The sequence below is a fragment of the Centropristis striata genome, chromosome 3, assembly GCF_030273125.1.
Source record: "Centropristis striata isolate RG_2023a ecotype Rhode Island chromosome 3, C.striata_1.0, whole genome shotgun sequence".
Lineage (NCBI taxonomy): Eukaryota > Metazoa > Chordata > Actinopteri > Perciformes > Serranidae > Centropristis > Centropristis striata.
In genome coordinates, this window is record NC_081519.1 from 45,331,391 (window position 1) to 45,349,176 (window position 17,786).

At 42.6% G+C, this 17,786-nt stretch overlaps 1 protein-coding gene and 1 pseudogene across 1 annotated transcript; one reads left to right on the forward strand and one right to left on the reverse strand.

Moving 5' to 3' along the window:
- Positions 1-334: 334 nt before the first annotated feature.
- LOC131969004 (H-2 class II histocompatibility antigen, E-S beta chain-like) lies at positions 335-6,648 on the reverse strand. Its single transcript, XM_059330109.1, has 7 exons — positions 6,529-6,648; positions 5,074-5,346; positions 4,178-4,391; positions 3,826-3,893; positions 2,013-2,126; positions 853-874; positions 335-774 (listed from the first exon to the last, which is right to left on the reverse strand). Exons 1-7 carry the CDS (start codon positions 6,575-6,577, stop codon positions 771-773), a joined length of 744 nt encoding a protein of 247 aa, XP_059186092.1. The 5' UTR covers positions 6,578-6,648; the 3' UTR covers positions 335-770.
- Positions 6,649-7,949: 1,301 nt separating this feature from the next.
- LOC131969003 (RLA class II histocompatibility antigen, DP alpha-1 chain-like) lies at positions 7,950-10,313 on the forward strand (annotated as a pseudogene).
- Positions 10,314-17,786: the final 7,473 nt, after the last annotated feature.

The following is a 17,786-nucleotide window of genomic DNA, read 5'->3' on the forward strand; positions in this document are numbered from 1 at the left end:
CAGCTTTGTGAGTAGGAGGATTGTGGACCAGCTGGAGGTCATAGGAATGAATTAACAACATGAAGTTATCAGAGTCTGGACGTCTCAGTCGAGGTTCATGTCTCCAGGACCAGATCAGACTGTCTGCTGCTGCTGTGAGTTTACTTTGGAACTGAGAAAACTCTTCTTTATATCAACATTTATGATGTAATGGTACATAAGTTATGATGATAAATGTTTAATAATAGAATTCAAAAATATGATCTTAGTTCACTTTGATCTTTTTAATAATAACCTCAGAGTCGTTAACAAACTCTAATAACTAAAACATTTAAATGAAACCACAGAGACTCAGAACGTTTTCTGGTTTATTATCGATAAAATATTTCACTCCAGTAGAAATATACAAATCTAACAAACTGAAAGACAAAATATGTCAAATAAATGATTTATGTTGTTAAAGCAGAGCGCAGGGTTAGTGGCATCAAATCACAAGAAGAGTCCAGGTCCAGACTAAACCTGGTCCAGGACTGGGAGAGGCAGTCCTGGATCAGGATCAGACCAGCTGGTATCAGAGTCCAGATCATTACAGGATCAGGTGTTGAGCTGGTCCAGCAGGTGGTCTACTGAGCCGGAAACACACAAAGCAGGTTGAAGAGGCAGATACAGGTCCAGGATCAGGATCAGGATCAGGATCAGATCAAGGATCAGGATCAGGATCAGATCAAGGATCAGGATCAGGTCCAGGATCAGGATCAGGATCAGGATCAGGACCAGGACCAGGACCAGGATCAGGATCAGGACCAGGACCAGGACCAGGACCAGGTTCAGGACCAGGACCAGGATCAGGATCAGGATCAGGTCCAGGATCAATTAGTGGGGACCAGAATCCTTCCTGTTTTAAGGAGAGATGAAGAGTGTCAACAACAAATCAAATAAAGACAAATATCAAAACTCATTCAGTAAAATGTTGTTTTAGAGAAACAGAACCAGAAACCTTCAGACTCTGAACCTGGTCTGAGACTGAACACTGAAACCATCTGAGAACTGGTCCCAAGATGGTCCAGAGTATATACAGGTCTGAATACAGACTGACACTAAGGGTGCTTTCACCCCGCTAGTTGGATTATTTGGTCCGCACCAGGCAGTAAAATTGTTACATTGTAGCATACAGACTACGTGTGGTCCGCGTTCACACATGCAAATGAACCACATTGGTCTGAATGATGTTTCGTCATCTTCCGGTGGAAATAACGCCATTTCAACTTTCACAATGGAGCGACACGTTCGCACACTGTTTTCTTGCGCTGGTCCTTGCTTTTTATATCATCAACATTACCCATTTCTGGCAAAATATCCAGTTCTGGAATGAGTCGCGGCTGCAGCTGGAGAACAATCATCGGAAATAATGGATCCGGCGAAGGCACATATCACGTCGTTTCAGGCAGAGGAGACGCGCTATTTTCACCAATGCTCTCCTGCTGATGCGGATGATATTGTTATGAGTATGCGTACTCTGAGAAGTATTTTGAAATGTATGGGGTTGGACCGAATGAAACATGTATATTACAGATTAAATTAATTTCATACCAGTGTTTCCCCAACATTCTTTCAGCAGCGGCACAACACATGGCTAATTTGAATTGACTTGCATTTTGAATAGTTCGTTTAGACCTGAGTTGGTCCAGGTTTGCGTTCTCACCAGAGGGACCGCACCAGAGGTTGGCATTTGGTGTGGAATCAAGCGGACCGAGACCACCTCTTTTTGGAGGTCTCGGTCCACTTGATTTAGTGCGCACCCGAGTGCGATTGATGCTTTCACACCGACGAAAACGAACCGAACTAAGGGCTTTTGGTTCGAATGGACTGTTTAGTGCGCACCAACTGCTGTTGGTGTGAAAGCACCCTAAATCTGAAGTGTGTACTGGTCTGAACTGGTTCTGGTTCAGGTGTACTGGTCTGAACTGGTCTGATCTGGTTCTGGTGTACTGGTCTGAACTGGTCTGATCTGGTTCTGGTTCAGGTGGTCTGACCTCGGGACTTCCTTTTGTAGTAGATGAATCCAGCCAGAGATAAGACCAGACCCAGGATCAGTCCTGAGGCTCCGATGGCAAACTTGTTCCTGTCAGACTCAGGCATGGACGGGTCTGAGGACAGACAGGAGAGAGACAGACAGGTGAGAGGCAGACAGGAGAGAGACAGACAGACAGACAGGAGAGAGACAGACAGGTGAGAGACAGACATGAGAGAGACAGACAGGAGAGAGAGTGACAGGTGAGAGACAGACAGGAGAGAGAGACAGACAGGAGAGAGAGTGACAGGTGAGAGACAGACAGGAGAGAGAGACAGACAGGAGAGAGAGAGACAGGAGAGAGACAGACAGGTGAGAGACAGACAGGTAGAGACAGACAGGAGAGAGACAGACAGGTAAGAGACAGACAGGTGAGAGACAGACAGGAGAGAGAGTGACAGGTGAGAGACAGACAGGAGAAAGACAGACAGACAGGTGAGAGACAGACAGGTGAGAGACAGACAGGAGAGAGAGACAGACAGGAGAGAGAGACAGACAGGAGAGAGACAGACAGGTGAGACAGACAGGTGAGAGACACACAGGAGAGAGAGACAGACAGGAGAGAGACAGACAGGTGAGAGACAGACAGGTGAGACAGACAGGAGAGAGGCAGACAGGTGAGACAGACAGACAGGAGAGAGACAGACAGGAGAGAGACAGACAGACAGACAGGTGAGAGACAGACAGGAGAGAGAGAGACAGACAGGTGAGAGACAGACAGGAGAGAGACAGACAGGTGAGAGACAGACAGGAGAGAGACAGACAGGAGAGAGACAGACAGGTGAGAGACAGACAGGTGAGAGGCAGACAGGAGATAGACAGACAGGTAGAGACAGACAGGTAGAGACAAACATGAGAGAGACAGACAGGTGAGAGACAGACAGGAGAGAGACAGACAGGTGAGAGACAGACAGGAGATAGACAGACAGGTAGAGACAGACAGGAGAGAGACAGACAGGTAGAGACAGACAGGTAGAGACCGACAGATGAGAGACAGACAGGTGAGACAGACAGGAGAGAGGCAGAAAGGTGAGACAGACAGACAGACAGACAGACAGACAGGAGAGAGACAGACAGGTGACAGACAGACAGGGTGAGAGACAGACAGGTAGAGACAGACAGGAGAAAGACAGACAGGTGAGAGACAGACAGGTGAGAGACAGACAGGTAGAGACAGACAGGGTGAGAGACAGACAGGTAGAGACAGACAGGAGAGAGACAGACAGGTAGAGACAGACAGGTGAGACAGACAGGAGAGAGACAGACAGGTGAGAGACAGACAGGAGAGAGGCAGACAGGTGAGACAGACAGACAGACAGACAGACAGACAGACAGACAGACAGGAGAGAGACAGACAGGAGAGAGACAGAAAGGTAGAGACAGACAGGGTGAGAGACAGACTGGTAGAGACAGACAGGAGAGAGACAGACAGGTGAGAGACAGACAGGTAGAGACAGACAGGGTGAGAGACAGACAGGTAGAGACAGACAGGAGAGAGACAGACAGGTGAGAGACAGACAGGTAGAGACAGACAGGAGAGAGACAGACAGGAGAGAGACAGACAGGTAGAGACAGACAGGTAGAGACAGACAGATGAGAGACAGACAGGTGAGAGACAGACAGGTAGAGACAGACAGATGAGAGACAGACAGGTAGAGACAGACAGGTAGAGACAGACAGATGAGAGACAGACAGGTAGAGACAGACAGGTAGAGACAGACAGATGAGAGACAGACAGGTAGAGACAGACAGGTGAGAGACAGACAGGTATTTACCCCAGTCAGTGACCAGAGGTTCTTTCAGACTGGCGTGCTCCACCACACAGGAGATCTTCTCTCCAGACCTGCAGACACAAAACAACACATCAACACTGGACCAGGACCTGACTGGACCTGGACCTGACTAGACCTGGACCTGGACCTGACTGGACCTGGACCAGACTAGACCTGGACCTGACTGGACCTGGACCTGACTGGACCAGACTAGACCTGACTGGACCTGGACCTGACTAGACCAGTACCAGGACCTGGACCTGGAGGAGGACTCACCTGGGCGTGTACTCCAGGTGGGAGTGGACCTAGACCTGACTGGACCAGGACCAGGACCTGGACCTGGAGGAGGACTCACCTGGGCGTGTACTCCAGGTGGGAGTGGACCTGGTAGTACCAGTCTCCGTCTGCCAGCTCGTCAGTGGAAGTGACATCAGAGGTGACTTCCTGTCCGTCTCTGAGCCAGCGGACCCGGATCAGTTTGGGGTAGAAGTCGTAGACGCTGCAGACCAGCATGGAGGGATGGGATCCACCGGAGGGAGTCACCGAGCTCAGGACCACGTACGGCTCGGCTGGAACAGACATCATTTATTATTTGACACATCAACCATCAGCAGGAGTTAAAGACTTTATTATTATTATTATTATTATTATTGTTATTATTATTATTATTATTATTATTGTTATTATTATTATTATTATTATTATTATTATTATTATTGTTATTATTATTATTATTATTATTGTTATTATTATTATTATTATTATTATTATTATTATTATTGTTATTATTATTATTATTATTATTCTTATTATTATTATTGTTATTATTATTATTATTATTATTATTGCAGTCATGAGCAGCTGCAGTAGCAGGGTTTGAACACCAGGTGGGGACAGAGTCTGGTGTCAACAAGCAACATCTGCTTTTCATGAAAATATATCTTTTAATGAAATAAAGACAGATCATTATTTTCTGTGATCTTTTGTATGATGCAGACTGATACAGTGTTTGGAGGAACATAATCAAATGAAGAGAGAAAGATAAAGTATCCATAGAGTGTATATGAGAATATTTAAAATAATATCAACAGCATTATAAATATTTATTAGAAAGCAAACTTTTACAGCATTTACTGCTGAAACTGTAAAGTGTTTAGAAACTGATTGCTGAGTTGATGTTTATTCAGTCAGAGTGTTAATGAATTAATAATGAGATTATTAATGTTGGAAGTTACAGAAACACAAACTCACCTGATCTAGTCAGAGCGGCGCTGTAATCGATCCCAATGTTGTGTTGACAGTAGACCTCCTTCTGAGCGTTCAGCTGAGCCAGTTTTGAAGTATCTTTGTTCCAGTTCTTTGCGTAGATCAGACCAGGCTCAGTGTATCCAACACACTTCCCCACCTTGCTGCTGAACCTCACATCCTCCACTTTGTTGAAATAATAAGACGCGATATACTCGATGTCCTTCAGATCAGTGGAGTTAAACACACAACGGCTTATCATATATTCCATAAATCCATCTGGAGAGAAAAACAGTTTGGACATCAGTGAGTATAAACAATATGATCAGAGTATTGATCAGTGATCAGAGTATTAATCAGAGTACTGGTCAGTGATCAGAGTATTGATCAGAGTACTGGTCAGTGATCAGAGTATTGGCCAGTGATCAGAGTAGTGATCAGTGATCAGAGTATTGATCAGTGATCAGAGTATTGATCAGAGTATTGGTCAGGAATCAGAGTATTGATCAGTGATCAGAGTATTGATCAGAGTATTGGTCAGGAATCAGAGTATTGGCCAGTGATCAGAGTATTGATCAGTGATCAGAGTAGTGATCAGTGATCAGAGTATTGATCAGTGATCAGAGTATTGATCAGAGTATTGATCAGTCATCAGAGTATTGGTCAGGAATCAGAGTATTGGCCAGTGATCAGAGTATTGATCAGTGATCAGAGTAGTGATCAGTGATCAGAGTATTGGCCAGTGATCAGAGTATTGATCAGTGATCAGAGTAGTGATCAGTGATCAGAGTATTGATCAGTGATCAGAGTATTAATCAGAGTACTGGTCAGTGATCAGAGTATTGATCAGAGTACTGGTCAGTGATCAGAGTATTGGCCAGTGATCAGAGTAGTGATCAGTGATCAGAGTATTGATCAGTGATCAGAGTATTGATCAGAGTATTGGTCAGGAATCAGAGTATTGATCAGTGATCAGAGTATTGATCAGAGTATTGGTCAGGAATCAGAGTATTGGCCAGTGATCAGAGTATTGATCAGTGATCAGAGTAGTGATCAGTGATCAGAGTATTGATCAGTGATCAGAGTATTGATCAGAGTATTGATCAGTCATCAGAGTATTGGTCAGGAATCAGAGTATTGGCCAGTGATCAGAGTATTGATCAGTGATCAGAGTAGTGATCAGTGATCAGAGTATTGATCAGTGATCAGAGTAGTGATCAGAGTATTGATCAGTGATCAGAGTAGTGATCAGTGATCAGAGTATTGATCAGTGATCAGAGTAGTGATCAGTGATCAGAGTATTGATCAGTGATCAGAGTAGTGATCAGAGTATTGATCAGTGATCAGAGTAGTGATCAGTGATCAGAGTATTGATCAGAGTATTGGTCAGTGATCAGAGTATTGATCAGAGTATTGGTCAGTGATCAGAGTATTGATTAGTGATCAGAGTATTGATCCTACCTGCTGTGTGGAGGCTGATGAAGAGGACGAGGAGAAAGGATGAAGCCATGTTCTTCTGTTCACTTGACAAACTGATCCAGTCTGACTGAGAGACGCTCTAAAAACCAGAGAATGATCACATGACCTGCAGCATCAGCTGTTACCAGGCAGACGATCAGACTAAAGTCTGCTGCTGGAGCACACACACACACACACACACACACAACAGAAGTTATTCTATAAAGTCAGAAATCTTTATTTAACACTTATTTATTCTGCTTCAGACTGTTTAAACTTGTTTCTGTTCCTAGCTTCCAGTAACCAGCATTAGGTCGTTATTAATGAATCATTTCTTTCCCTTCACGTCCCAAACAACAACATTACTGACGACACAGATCAGACGTAGGAAGAACTAACATTTTACTTTCAGCTCGGCTGCAGGAGAAGAAATTAAAACATATAATGTTATGGAGCTAAATACTGTCACAGTACTGCTTATTAACTCCTTCATCATATTAGAATACAATAACTTTCACCAGGTCTCAGCTGTTCAACATGTTGCCCTGACGACTGATGACGCGGCAGCAGCTGCCTCTCTGATTGGCTGCTGATCCTGAAGCGTCGGGACTTTCCAGAGACGCTGCTGCGTTCAGGAGCTGCAGGAAAACTCAGCCCTCTGTTCACTTCATGGAGAGAACAGAGCTGAGAGACACCTGAAGGCACCATGTGGTCCGACAGAGAACTGAACCAGGACCTGAGACCTGCCCAGGTCACATGACTCAGGTCACATGACTCAGGTCACAGGATGAAACAAACAAACAAACAAATAAAAACATTATTTTAACCCAAAAGTTCAGATTCAAAGTTTAAACACCAGCTGCAGCTTCACTTCTTCATCTCAATATAAAGAGAACAAAATATTAATATTTTAATGGTATGAAAGTTTAATAATAAATATTTTTAATGGTAAAAAAGTATAATTATAAATAATTATAATTATTAATGTCAGAATAAAACCCAGAATCCTGATTATTGGTGAACTCTGCAGCTCCTGTTTCTGATGCAGCAGCAGCCTGACTCTACCCGGACACTGATGATGTCATCTCAGCTCTGCTTTCTCATTGGCTGTTACGCTGCTGACACAGAGTAAGAGTTCAGCTGCTGCTGGACTTTCTGTCAGTCTCACTCAGGTCCAGGTCTACACAGGTCCAGGTCTATACAGGTCCAGGTCTATGACAGGTCCAGGTCTACGACAGGTCCAGGTCTACAGAGGTCCAGGTCTACGGAGTCTGACAGGTCCAGGTCTACACAGGTCCAGGTCTATACAGGTCCAGGTCTAGAGAGTCTGACAGGTCCAGGTCTACACAGGTCCAGGTCTATACAGGTCCAGGTCTATGACAGGTCCAGGTCTACGACAGGTCCAGGTCTACAGAGGTCCAGGTCTACAGAGTCTGACAGGTCCAGGTCTACACAGGTCCAGGTCTATACAGGTCCAGGTCTACGACAGGTCCAGGTCTACAGAGTCTGACAGGTCCAGGTCTGATGATGAAGATGATGAAGATGATGGTGGTCCTCGTCCTCTCCGGTGTCCTCTGTGTCTCAGCTGACGGTCAGTTTCTGTCTCACTTTAAACAAACAAACAAACAAACAAACAAACAAACAACAGGTTGTTTACTGTTTGTTCTTGTGTTTTCTCTTCAGTTCTACATGAGGACCTTTATATCAGTGGCTGTTCAGAGTCTGATGGAGAGAACATGTACGGACTGGATGGTGAAATGAAGTGGTACGCAGACTTCAAGAACAAGAAAGCAGTCGCGCCTAATCCCAGTTTTATAGATCCTTTTAACTACCAAGAAGGTTATGAAGCTGCTCTGGGTGAGCTAGAGATCTGCAAAGGGAACCTGAAAACGGATCTCGAGGCCTATAAGAACCCTCCTCCACAGCTCGGTGAGAGACAGATTTCATTTCTATGTTCTGTTAGTTTGACTCATAACTGTTCATAGATATTTGTGCTGTGTGTTCAGACTCTTACTGCTCAGACAAATTTACATGAAGTCGACACAGAGGGAAACTTTACTTCTGGATCAGGTCCAGCTGTTTTAATTAATTAATTAATTCTTAATTTCTGTATTAATCTTTATCAGACTGTGAAGTCAGGTTGTAGAGTTCAGAAATTAAAACCTCACTGTCTCTAGTCTACCAGCTTTAACTTTCATATAGAGTTTATGTTTTATATATTAGGATATATTAGGCTCACCTCACACAGAAGGGAAGTTTTTATTTTCAGCTTTATCCATACATTCTTTATCTAGTTCATATTATTCAGCACATGAACATTAAATGTTAAATATTAATACTTATATTTTTATTTAATAATCAACACTGTATCAATGTCACTGTAAACACTTGAATAGTAAATGTGTTTATTTCCTCAATATGTTGATTAAACGTAAAATGTTTCTTCAATGTGGAATTTTGTTACTCATCGCTTGTTTAAATATTGTCTGTATTTAAGTAACAATAACAACAACAACCAGATTACAGCAGATTGTAATATTATATCTCAGATATCTCTCCAATTTCTGTTCAGAGTCTCTATCGTTTAGAAATTTGTCTGAAAATGAAATACTTATTTAAATACTGTGTGGTTCTTTATTTATTTATTCTCTGGTTGATGAAAGTGTCTCGTGGATCTTTAATGGATCTCTACAGGCCGGAGCTTTTCGTTCTGCAGCCATGTCAGATTCTAACCAGCATCTTTTTAACAACAAACTGAATCTCTCTCCCTGTTGGGTCTGAAGAAGCAGACTGACACAAACTTTCATCAGCATCATCTATTTATGTTCTGTGTGTCCAGATCCTCCTTCCAGTCCGATGATCTACAGCAGAGACTACGTGGAGCTGGGAGAGGAGAACACCCTGATCTGTCATGTGGCTGGTTTCTATCCTGCTCCTGTCGACTTCTCCTGGACGAAGAACGGACAGAACGTCACCGAAGGAACCAGCGTCAACGTTCCCTACCCCAACAAAGACGGTTCCTTCAACCAGTTCTCCAGCCTGGTCTTCACCCCAAAGCTGGGAGACGTGTACAGATGTTCAGTGGCACATCTGGCCCTGGACCAACCACAGAACAGAATCTGGGGTGAGACACTTTATTAACATCAACACAGACACAACAACTACAGCTGTCTCCAGATGTTTCTGTCTCCAGATGTCTCATGTCTGTGTTTTCTGTCTCCAGATGTTTCATGTCTGTGTTTTCTGTTACCAGATGTTTCATGTCTGTGTTTTCTGTCTCCAGATGTTTCTGTCTCCAGATGTTTCATGTCTGTGTTTTCTGCCTCCAGATGTTTCTGTCTCCAGATGTTTCTGATGTTTCTGTCTCCAGATGTTTCTGTCTCCAGATGTTTCTGATGTTTCTGTCTCCAGATGTTTTCTGTCTCCAGATGTTTCATGCCTGTGTTTTCTGTCTCCAGATGTGGAGAAGACTCCGCCCAGTATTGGACCAGCAGTGTTCTGTGGACTCGGTCTGACTGTTGGTCTGCTCGGTGTGGCTGCTGGAACCTTCTTCCTCATCAAAGGGAACGAGTGCAGCTGATTGGTCGGGGCTGATGATGTCACTCAGATGAAGAATAAAAGCCACCAGTCATATCTCTGCTTAGCTCCTTCCTTTTTTTGCAACTAATATAATCCAGTATATTCTGTAAAATTATTAAATGCTGAAATAAAGTTTCTGTTTTCTAGACATCATGAATACTGAGGATGAGCTCACATGTTTATAAATCAATAAAGTATTTACTCCCCCAGATGTTTTTGCAGCTGTAATTATTCCTCCCGTCCACACTGACTGGAGAACTCTGATATTTCAGCTTCTGATTACAATGGTAGCTTTAACTTCTGTGTTCCCATGTTTTCACAGACTGAACACCATAACTGTCGTACATCTCTGCTGGATGTTTTCATCTTAGATGGTTCAGGTTTATGTTGATGTGTTGTCTCATGTAAGCTGAACAGGAGCAGGGCTAAAGATCTGTATGAGATTCTACCATGAAGAAAAATCATATCAAAAGTTCCAGATGCCTTTAAATATAATAATAATAATAATAATAATAATACATTCAATTTTTATAGCGCTTTTAAAGGTACTCAAAGTTGCTTGACATAACAGAAATTAGACAGACACAAACACAAAATGCAGAAGAAAATAGAACTAAACAGAGATGAGAGATAAGAGTTCATGTCTTGTAAGCTATGTTGAAAAGGTTTTGAGTTGATTTTGAAGTGTTGAAGTGTGGAGTGAGTCTGAATTGTGGATGTGAGCAGGGAGGAGGTCCAGAGGGTTGGAGCAGCAGAGGAGAGGCTCTGTCCCCCACGGTGAGGAGCTTGGTCCTGGTGATGGGGGTCAGTAGGATCTGAAGGTGCTTGGTCCTGGTGATGGGGGTCAGTAGGATCTGAAGGAGCTTGGTCCTGGTGATGGGGGTCAGTAGGTTGGCGTCTGAAGATCTGAGGTTGCGGGTGGGGGAGTGACGTTGGAGGAGATAAAGATGAGAATTTACCTGCTGAAGTCAGAAACAGTGACAGATTACAGTCTGTTCCAGGGGTCTGACCTAATAAACTGCTGCTGTTCTAATCATTTCATCATAATCTCTGCTGACATCAGTCATTACTCATGTTTCAACTATAATTACTGATAATATTATCGACTCTTCTGCTGTACTTTCATTTTATTATATTACTGCTGTTATTACTGTCACCGTTAGTCCTATTCTCTCTGTTATTACTGCTGTTATTACTGTCATCGTTAGTCCTATTCTCTCTGTTATTACTGCTGTTATTACTGTCACCGTTAGTCCTATTCTCTCTGTTATTACTGCTGTTATTACTGTCACCGTTAGTCCTATTCTCTCTGTTATTACTGCTGTTATTACTGTCACCATTAGTCCTATTCTCTCTGTTATTACTGCTGTTATTACTATCGTGGTATCATGACCCTGTATTTAATATGAAAGCATCCTCAGTCCTCGTGGTCCCAGACTTGCTCTTCACCAGAGGCACATATGGGTTTGAGGTGAAGCAGGTTGTGGTCTGAGAGAAGAGGAGATGTATGCATCCTTAATGTTAGCAAACATCAGGTCCAGAGTCCTCTCCTCTCTGGTTGGACAGCTCACATACTGTCTGAATGTCGGCAGAACTCCATCCATGGTGACGTGGTTAAAGTCTCCCGACATGATGATGAGGGTGAAGAGTTGGAGGAGTGGATGATGCTGCAGGTTGATGTCGGGTTAGCAGAGGAGGGATGTAAACAGCCACTATGATGACGCGTGGGATCTCTCTGGGCAGATAATATGGACAGTAGTTCTGGGCCCCAGAGCTGATCTTTAATAGTAATGTGACCAGGATAACACCATCTGTTATTAACCAGAACAGCAAGCCCACCCTTTCCCCTCAACGCTCTTAGCAGTCCTGGTCGGCCCAGATGGTCTGGAAGCTGTTAACGGAGACGTTCTGGTCTAGGATGGCTCTGTGCAGCCATGTCTCCATAAAACACATGAGACTGCTTTCCCGGTACTCCGCCTGGCTCCTGGTCAGCGCTGTTAGCTCGTCCATGTTCATTAGTCTTATTCCTTCTGTTATCACTGCTGCTATTACTTTATTAGACAACAAACTGCTGCTACATCTGTCCACACTTCATCCTACCTTCACAGCTGAACAAGACTTGAGGGTGAACTCTGCCTCAAGCCTTTATGTGTCAGAACCTTTATGTGTGAGTATCACAGTTCAAAGATGCAATGCAAATTATTTGTTTCTTACCAAGGTAAAAAAAACTTTAGATTTAGAAGTGTTAGATAATTTATCTTGTTTCAAGAGTTAATTTCTTATTTTAAGTGTTCAACATGCTTATTTCTAGATTTAATCATCTTAATTTAATAAATCTTGTCAAGGTAAAGTTTTTAGACTAAACACTTTTTTTTTACAGTGTGTGTTAACATGGCTATCAGAATTATTAATAACTATCATGAATAATTAATAATTATAATAAATGATATGACTTGATTTACTCTACGTCACCTTTGGATGGGGCACCAGTCTGTACAACAGAGAAAAGAGTCAATTTATCTCACTCAGTCTCATAAAGTTACTAAACTATCAATTTGGAACACTGATTAATAATTAACTTCATAATTATAATCAAATTACCATATTCATATTGAGTAATGGTTGAAGAAATGTGGGTTCTTTACATAGAGGAGGTTGGTATCATTGTGTTGGGACCTTGCCACATGTGAGTCTTGGGTTCATTTGTGGACTTGAACTAATTAAAATGCAGCAGCATTCTCATCCAACTCCCTCCATTTTGATCATCTGGGAAGGAACACAGCCAGAGACCCTTCCTCCCAGGATGCCTTGTGTTTATGACACCTACAGACCACCTCATTCGTCAAGGGACCTTTGACACTGCAGGTGGTCCACTGTAAAGACCAGATCTCCACCTCTGATCTTTCTCTACTGACCTGCCAGAGGAACACAGGGTCTGGGAGACCAGAACCCTAACCATAACCCCATTTTCCTCACCTCCTGCAGAGACCCCTTCATCTCTGGTGGGAGGTTTTCTTCTGCAGAGATCTTCCTCTTCACAATGAACGCAAAGTTTATTGTAACCGCCAGAGAAGACTTCTTCAACAAACAAGAACGAGCGAAACTTAATTTTCAGGCTGAAACCAAACCTTCTTCTGATGCCCTCTCTGAAAGGATTTCTCCCCTTTCTCAACTGGTAGTGTCACTGGGTTTAGATAAGAAAATCAGCAAGGACTTAAGTAAAGGATTTGTCCTGTAATCAATGTTTATGTGTGTTTTAAGTATTATTGTTGTGATATTTGTGTGGCTACATCACTTGAAGTTGAATGTTAATCTCACTTTACACTGATATTAAGTCGTACATGGAAACTAACTTGACTAACTTCTTTGATTTGCTCAAACACTGATTCACATACAATATATTTTAAATTGGCTTTTAACAAATACACAGTTTTGTAGAAGCTTGTGCCGGCACATGGCTCTGTCCTCCAAGGCAGGAAAAGGCCATTCTTCCCCCAACACTTATTTAGTCGTTTTTACAACTCTGTCTTGAGACATGTAGCCGTACAGATTCACACACCTACACACACACTTCCTCTTTAGCAAAGCAATCAGTAAGGAGAGTCTGAATGATAAAAGAGTCACTAAGGTCAGCAGCCAATCAGAGGCCAGTATCTGGTGACTCATCAGTTGCCAGGAGCAGCTGGTTATAAAGTTCTGGTTCTCTTTGCAGTTTGTGTTGAGAATCCTGATGCAGGTTTTCTCTCTGGGTTCTGATCCGGTTTACCTTCAGAGAGACGTAGTACTGTAATAACATCCAGGTACAGATATAATATAACAGAGGTCTGTCTGTCCACCTGTCTGTCTGTCTCTCTCCTGTCTGTCTCTCTGTCTGTGTGCAGCTGTGGGCAGGGCCACAGACAAAACTGACCAATCAGGCTTGTTTGAACTGTTTAATCCAGTTTAGTAAATTATGTTTTTCTAATAAAAATACAACTTTGGTCTTAAAGTATTTGGTCAGTTTTATTAAATTAATACAGTTTATTTTCTGCCAAATTATTGAGATTTAAATTTTTTACAATTTTTCTGGTATATTTTGTATTAAAGTTTGAATCTGAAGTTCTGGGTTAAAATGTTTTTTATTTGTTTGTGTTTGAGTCATGTGACCTGAGTCATGTGACCTGAGTCATGTGACCTGGGCAGGTCTCAGGTCTTGGTTCAGTTCTCTGTCGGACCACGTGTTGCCTTCAGGTGTCACTCAGCTCTGTTATCTCCATGAAGTGAACAAAGCGCTGAGTTTTCCTGCAGCTCCTAAACACAGCAGCGTCTCTGGAAAGTCCCGACGCTTCAGGATCAGCAGCCAATCAGAGAAGCAGCTGCTGCCGCGTCATCAGTTGTCAGGGCAACATGTTGAACCTGAGCTCCATAGTTAACAGATGGTGGGCAGAAGTTATTCATACCTAATAAAAGTTATTGATTATATTAAATAATAAGACTTGATCCAGATCACTAATCATTGTAGGATTAGTGATCTGGATCAAGTCTTATTATACACACGTAAAATTAGGCCCTACTGACTTGACTAAAACTGACTAATAATACATGAATAAAAGATGAAAATTATACATCAATGTGTTGGTCCTGAATTCCCTAAAAAGAAGAAAAGAAGAAGTTGTTAATAACTTTTTTCTCCCTGTCCTAAAACCATTCTGATGTCTCCAGGTCTTTGTATTTAAATAGACTGTGGAGGTTACAGGGAGCCAGGTCAGCGAGGCTAGAACAGGAGAAACCTGATCTCTGTTCCTGGTTCTAGTCAGAACACGAGCTGCAGCGTTCTGCACCAACTGAAGAGTTTTAAGGGATTTATTGGAGCAGCCTGACAGGAAGGAGTTACAGTCATCTAACCTTGAAGTAACAGAAGCATGAACCAGTTTTTCTGCTTCCTCTTGGGACAGGATGAGTTTTACAACATGTGATGATCCTTCCTCCTCTGTGGTGTTTCTGTTGCTGCAGGAGGCCCACAGGTCAGACCACTCCTCCAGTCTGCAGAGTGCTGGAGGAGGAGACACTTTTGATAAGTTGTGTGATTTGATTCTTCTGGAACAATTTAAGCATTCTGTTCCTAGTCATTGCACATGATGTAAATGAGCACAAAGTGAAGACTGCTGCAGAGGCCTCTGCTCCTGCAGAATGAGTATGTCCTGACATACGTATGTCCCATCAGGCTAACTGAGTCAACCTTGGCAGGAAGTAGATGGAATTAGGAAAGTGCTGGTTCTGACTGGGGTAAATGAGTTCAGAGCATCAGGATTCAGTCACATTGGCCCTCATTTATCAAACGAGCGTACGTCAGAAAGTGAGCGTAAAGTGGGCGTAAGATGATTTCTACGCAAGCCTCGGCATTTATCAATTTGGACGTGAGCGGACGGTACGATCAGATCTCAGTCTGCTCTCAGCTCGTGTACGCAAATCTGAGTCAGCGTGAAGTCTACACGTCTGAGTCAGAGAATTGATCTTAGACTACAGTATCGATGCCTGGAGCTGATAAAACTCTGTGGTGTTGATTTTTAATAGTGACAAAGCAAAACATGTTTAGACTACATAATTTATCATTAAAACATAATCCAAAAATAAATACACCCTGCGATCGTGAAACTCTTTAAACAGAATACCAGCCGAGGATATTAAATGTTGTTGTCTTCTGCTGTTTACTGTTATTATTATTATTATTATTATTATTATTATTATTATTATCTAGCTCCGACACCGGAGCGTCAGCGTCTCCTTCACCAGCCGTGCTGCCCGAATAGAAACATTTCCAATCAGCGCTGCCACACGCTCCTCTGACTGGGACATCATTATTAGTAAATGTAAAGAGGTGAATAATATATCTCCATCATAATAATAGCAATATTCGGATATTATATAGATTATTAGGCTTTATGTATCACGATGTAATTACTCAAACCTCGCCGGGAGTTTAATAGTCCGCTACTCTGCTGACAGCACCACTGATTTCCTTCTTTTTCTCTTTTTATGCTGCCAAACAAAACTAGTTTGTTGTGTTGCTGCTGTTCGACGTCAGCGTTTCACTTTCTGACTGAGAAATTCCTCTTCTTTTGGAATTAAAACTTACTTTAAAATACCTCCTTCAACCAAAAAGCTGAAAACTTCTAAGTCCGTGCTCCAAATGTAAAATATTCACTGAACTTGTTTGAGTTTATAACTATAAGTACTTTTATTTCATAAACCTCCATCGCTGCGTATTTCTGTAATATGTCTATATTGCCCCTATTAATTGTAATGGTGCACTTTGCTAATAAAGCTGACTTTAGAGGGTGAAAAAATCCTCTTTTTGGCCGTATTGCGCCCTTCGGTGTCGTAAACTCTGAAGGCGAGCCTTCTGAATTGGGTATATATTAGGGCGTGGTATTTAAATTACGCATGTTTCGAGCCGCCACATTTATCAACAGCCGATCATTCTTACGATGTGATTGGCGAGATACGATCGTTTGATAAATCACACATGGACCCTGTCGTAAGACAAAATATACACTCGGATATGCGCTCGTTTCTACGCTCGCTTGATAAATGAGGGCCATTGTGACTCTAACGTGTGTAATTACTGCCATCAAAAGAGGGAAAGTGGGAAAGTGAATGTCCTGCACTTAAAGATAAAGAAAAGTTTTCTGGGAAGCCAAATTCACAAGTGAAACCTTTCACGTTGGCTGCACCGGTGTGTTCATCAATACAGACCATTCGAAAGGAGCAATCCGATATAGTGTCCCTTGTTTTGTCTTGAGTTACGTAGGTGAAAAAATGCAGTCCTTGAAGATTGTTTCATATGGGAGTGTGGCGTAGTTTGAGCCACCGTGAGTTCTCTCCTCAGCAGGTAGGACACAGAGTACAATCACAGTTCAGGTTTACTTTTATTAAAGGCCGTTCACAACCAGATTACAGAGCCGTTCACAGGCGTTATGCTGCCGTGCTATGTCAGCCTGTCTAGTCCAGAGTGTGTGTGTCCTCCAGTCATCCTTCCTTCCAGGTCCAGCACGCTACTGTTTTTAAAAGGGAGAGAGTGATTAGCTAATGCTCTGCAGTTGTGTTAATCACTCTCACCTGGCGCTGCTCTCCTGAGCCCTCTCCACACCTCTCTCCTGCAGCTGATGCACCACGCCCCCTCCACAGGGAGTTAAATGACAGATCCTGATCAAAGATAACTCCGAGATTCCTTATGGTGGTATTGGAGGCCAGGGTAATGCCATCGATGCTAATTAAGTCTTTAGATAATGAGTTTCGGAGGTGTTTGGGTCCCAGCACAATCACTTCCATTTTTTCGGAGTTTAACATTAGGAAGTTGTGGACCATCCAGGTTTTTATGTCTTTAAGGCATGCATTAAGTTTGGCTAGCTGATCAGTTTCACCTGGCTTGATTGATATATATAACTGAGTGTCATCAGCATAACAATGAAAGTTAATTGAATGTTTTCTAATGATATTACCTAGAGGGAGCATATAAAGGGTGAATAAAATTGGTCCAAGCACAGAACCCTGTGGAACACCGTGGTTAACATCAGTGTGCACGGTGGATTCATTATTCACATGAACAAACTGGAAACGGTCTAATAAGTACGATTTAAACCAGCCCAGTGCCGTTCCTCTAATGCCAATTACATGTTCCAGTCTCTGTAATAGGAAACGAT

Bases quoted from the DNA above. Each gene is read 5' to 3' on its own strand.
- LOC131969004 (XM_059330109.1), bottom strand. From the start codon at position 6,577: ATGGCTTCATCCTTTCTCCTCGTCCTCTTCATCAGCCTCCACACAGCA. The intron at 5,347-6,528 runs GTAGGATCAATA...TTTTCTCTCCAG, and splicing joins CATCAGCCTCCACACAGCAG to ATGGATTTATGGAATATATG. The intron at 4,392-5,073 runs GTGAGTTTGTGT...TGTCTGTTCCAG, and splicing joins CGCCGCTCTGACTAGATCAG to CCGAGCCGTACGTGGTCCTG.